This window comes from Pygoscelis adeliae, unplaced genomic scaffold, assembly GCF_000699105.1.
Source record: "Pygoscelis adeliae isolate BGI_AS28 unplaced genomic scaffold, ASM69910v1 Scaffold325, whole genome shotgun sequence".
In the NCBI taxonomy this organism is placed as follows: Eukaryota; Metazoa; Chordata; class Aves; order Sphenisciformes; family Spheniscidae; genus Pygoscelis; species Pygoscelis adeliae.
In genome coordinates, this window is record NW_008824769.1 from 252176 (window position 1) to 256550 (window position 4375).

General features: G+C 45.7%; 1 protein-coding gene across 1 annotated transcript in view; it reads left to right on the top strand.

Annotated features, from left to right (window-relative positions):
* BZRAP1 (benzodiazepine receptor (peripheral) associated protein 1) overlaps positions 1–4375 on the top strand; it is a 50580-nt gene that overhangs the window by 35063 nt on the left and 11142 nt on the right. The window contains 1 exon segment of the mRNA XM_009323609.1: positions 2734–2837. Coding sequence (XP_009321884.1) covers positions 2734–2837 — 104 coding nt within the window.

Here is a 4375-nt window from a genome sequence, read left to right on the forward strand (position 1 = left end):
AAAAGAGCACAAGTGTGGGTCTGATGGCAAAGGTAAGCCCTGACATTGAGCTGTTCCACGGCCTCTCACAGGAGGAAAGAACCCAAGCAACGCACCCCCAAAAAACCACCCAAGAAAAAAGGAAGCAATCCAACTTGTTTCCGTTTCCCTGCAGTGACACCCAGTATCCAGCCCTAGAGGCTAATGGGCTGACAGTGCCCAGCTCCTAAACATGGGTCTCTGGAAGGTTGATCCTGAGGAGCACAGGGCTCGAAAGAACCTATTGCTTTCACTTTGTGTGCTTTCACTTTGTGGCTATGTGATTTTTTTGGTAGGTTTGTGTCCTTTGGCCTCTCTCATGTCTAGGAAGAGGAGAGATTTGAGTAAGGCTTTTTTCACACTTGGGACATTAATAATGTTTCTCCTGTGTGTATCCTCTGGTGCCCAGGGATGGCTAGATGCCTGTGGTGGCCTTTGTCCCTATGTGGATACACAAGGCTCTCTGTCCCCTGCCCCGCTGCGTACTCTCAGAAGAATAAAGGAACTTAATAGCTCTGAGGCTTCATGAAACGTAGTGGGTTTGACAGTTTTCAGGAGGGTCGTGGTAGTGAAAAAGACATACCTTATGCGTCCGTGCAGAGAGTAAACCTTGTTTCCTTAGGCAGCCGGGCTGTATGTACCTCTGTTGTTTTCCTGCTGCCATAAACCCGTATTACAGCCTCGAAACTAAGAAAATGCCTCGGAGGGGTTGGTCTGGGAACTCCTTCTGCAGGCTCATCTGGGGACTTGTCCAGTACTGACCCTGCTCAGTGCAGAAGCTTTAGCTGCTAGAGACCTCCCCAGATCCCTTCCCACCTGAGTGAGGTGATGAGGTGCACCTCACCTGGCATTTATCAGGTGTTAATGGTACAAGGTTTTATTTTATCCTTCTGATGCTGCTTCTGAAAGATAAAGTGCAGCGAAGTTTGTCTGATGTGTACTGTGGTATGGCTAATGGGCATAAATACAATGTGGATTTCTGTGTGTATTTGGGATGTGGATCATGCCTCATCTGAGTCCACTTAGGAGAAATGGAGATTAGGGCTTAGCCCATAGAAATCACAGTGTCTGCTTCCCAGGGGAGGCATGTCATGCTGCTCTGTTGCCTGTTCACTCTTCAAGATGCTTTTCACTTTCCATTCACTGTCTCTCTTGTCTATTTATTTGCTTTTTTGGATTTTTATTAAGGAAATGGCACATTTTCTCCACCTCCACGCCGCCAAACCGTCCCTCCTCCAAAACCTAGACGCTCCAAGAAAGGTCTGTGTCACCCACTGCTTCCTCTTTGATTTTTGCAATAGGATTACAGGCTGCATTGAATTTTTACTACTTGCTTGCAGGACCCTCAGATGTTTGTCTCTGTACGACTGCTAGGAAGTGGAAAGAGAGCCCATCCCTGTGCTGGTGTTAAGTTTTTAACAACAGTGGTGTCTTTTATAGTTTTGGAGCTTGACCTCTGCTTCCTGTTACGTCCCTGAGTCATGGTTACTGGCATAGACTTTGAGTTGCATGAACAGTTTGCTTCTGTTGTTTGCTGCCTTGGTCTTTGTTCTTTTTATTGTTGTTTGTCAGTTATGTCATGTGGTCACTGTTGAAAGATGAACTCTCACTGATGAGATATTTTCTTCCCTCAGCAGGGCTGGATAAACAGGAGAAGTACAAGTCTCATCCAGGTGAGAACTGCTATGTCTTACTATGAGAAGAGGGTTGGTACATTTGCATGATCGTAATACAGGCGCGTTTTGCAGTCAAGGGCCAATGCAAGACCCTGTAGCGCTCCTTCAGAGCACTGTAAGAAAATGGTCAGTCTCAGGAAAGAAGAGTTTTAGTTCTTTTATTTAGTAGTGGGTGCAGTGGTCTTTGACTAAACGGGGTGTTTGAAGGTGGAGGGCATGCGTGGTTGTGCTTTGGAGGAGCAGGGAAATCTCTTACTCATCTGATGCTGCAGTCCTTAAAATCCAAGGTCCCTTGAGGGGGTGCTCACTCTGCTTAGGTGCACAGTCATCTGTTGATGTCCAGAGAGGCCAAGCCTGCAAACCCCTTGCTAGCCCATCCAGTGTTGACTTGAAGCAGCGATTAAATCCGTAAGATGAAGGACTGGACAATGTGTGTTTTCTGTAACACCAGACTTTGCTTTTGTAGACTCAGCACACCTGTAAGTAATGGGGCTGAGCAGGCAGGTGGTTGTGAAAATGCAGCGTGTTCCCTGGACGACGAGGCCTGCCCTTCCCTTTGTGCTGAGCTCTGTGCTGCTGTGGCTGGGCTGCGGTCGATGCTGTCTGGGGCTCTTGCTGTTCCCCTGGCACTTGGAGGATAAATTTTGTAGCTTGATAGAAGAGCATTGCGTGGAGGGAGGAGAAATATCCATTTGAGACACTGTGAAGGAACTGCTGTCCTCTGTGTGTGTACATATATAAGTTTGTGTGTATAAATAGAAAACATAAAATAAAACATTCCTGTATATATAGACAGGAGACCAGGATGCTGGAATGGGGAGATGTCCCCAGTTCTGTGCTTGTGAGGTGATACAGGAGATCAGAAAACTGCTTTACCTGGGGCCTCTAAGATCTCTCTCCCATTCAATTTCCATTCAGTTTCCCCCTAGTATTCTTTTTGCTCCGTCCATTCCAAGAACGGTGAAGGAGTTGCTGTGATTTGGGATTTTGTCTTAGAACTTTCAGCTCGGGACATTTTTGCTTTATTTTTGTCCTGCAGGCCAGCAGCATCAGGACTTCGAAGCTGAACTGCTGACTCCTCGAAGTATGGTGGCTGTCTTCGACTATAACCCTAAGGAGAGCTCTCCAAATGCAGACGTAGAGGTAACAACCACCTGCTCACTCCTCTTATAGGCTTCTTTTTCCTCTCTTTTTTCTTCTATCCCAAGACACTTAGCACTTCGCTCAAAACAAAGACGATTATAGCTTGGCAATATAACTGCTAAAAGGGGTTGGCTGAAGTCATAAAATGTAGAGTTTGCTAATATGTTCTCTCATGCATTCTCTGATAACAGTGTTCAGTTATTTGTGAAGCAACGTACCCCTAATGATTTTCAGTATGTGTCTCAGTGAAACTCTGTGAGCATCTCATGGCCTCATAGCATTCTCTGGTGGCCTCGTAGCATCCTCTAGTGCTTAGACAGGATTTAGCAGTTCTGGGGCGGGAGGAAGCAGCCCCTGCTGTTAGCAGCTGATCCAGGGCACCCACCTGCTTAAGAGTTTGAAAGGACTTCTGATACTTCAGGTAAGCATGTCTTTTGTGTTAACTACCTGTGTAGGTCTTTGTTCAAGCAAGAAGACTTAGTTTCAATTTAATGGACTGGTCCTCTTTTCAAGCAGTCCCTACAGTATTTTTGTGGATAAGTCTGTTTCAGGTGGAAAGATTGCAATGCAGAATCCTTTCTGCAAAAAACCTTTCTAAATTAGAACATGCTCTGTTCTCTGTTCCTCCGTAGCAGAGGAAGTTAGTCTACTCTGAGCAAACATAAACATGGGTTTTGGATTCAGATTCTTTCCATGCATCCAGAAAGGAGTGTATGGCCAAGAGGTGGCACAGTTCAGGTAATGGTTGCCTCCCAAACTGCATGTCTCATGAGCAAGACAGCCTGCTTCTGAGGACAGAGTGTTTTAGGGATGGTGGATTATCTTGGGAGAGATAAAATGAGAACGTGTATCGACCAGCATCCTTATAGGTATTCATACATCTGTCCAAAGAACACTTTTGAGCCCTTGTCAACAAGATGACTGTATTTTTTGCAGTGATTTGGTCTTCCTAGAACCTTCCCTGTGAACAGAGCTCAGATTATTGAAACAAACTGGTGCAGTTCTGTTGCATTGTTGGAGATGCTCCCTGTTCACAGTCCCAGAAAATTTGGTCACCTGTTCTGTTAGAAGGCTGCAGCTGCTGTTTGTGAACTTGCACCAAGACATAGTAGGATCAGCTGTGTGTCTGTGAGTGAAGTTCCCTACAAGTGTCTTTCTGCTAGAACAAAGTAATTCACAGCCAACAGGAGGGACCTGCAGCCTCCAGACATAAATTGAGTACTAGGGATATAATAAGGTAAATATATTAGAGGTAGGTCCCTTCCAGCTAACACTTCTGTGAAGTGCATATAAAGCCAGTGTGTCTTGAGTGGGACACAGCCTGTTTGGAGACTCCACCCTTTGTATCTTAGAGCAGCTTTTTTGCTGTAACTGGGCAGTTTCTTCCATTAGAAGAGACTGCTTACACCTTTGTCTTTGGTCTTGTGCTCCACGGAGTGCATGCTGGGGTGGCTGGCAGGATGGATGGATGTGATGGTGAAGGGTCACGTATGTTGTGCGGTAACGTTCTGTTTCCAAGTCAAATCTTCCAATTTGTA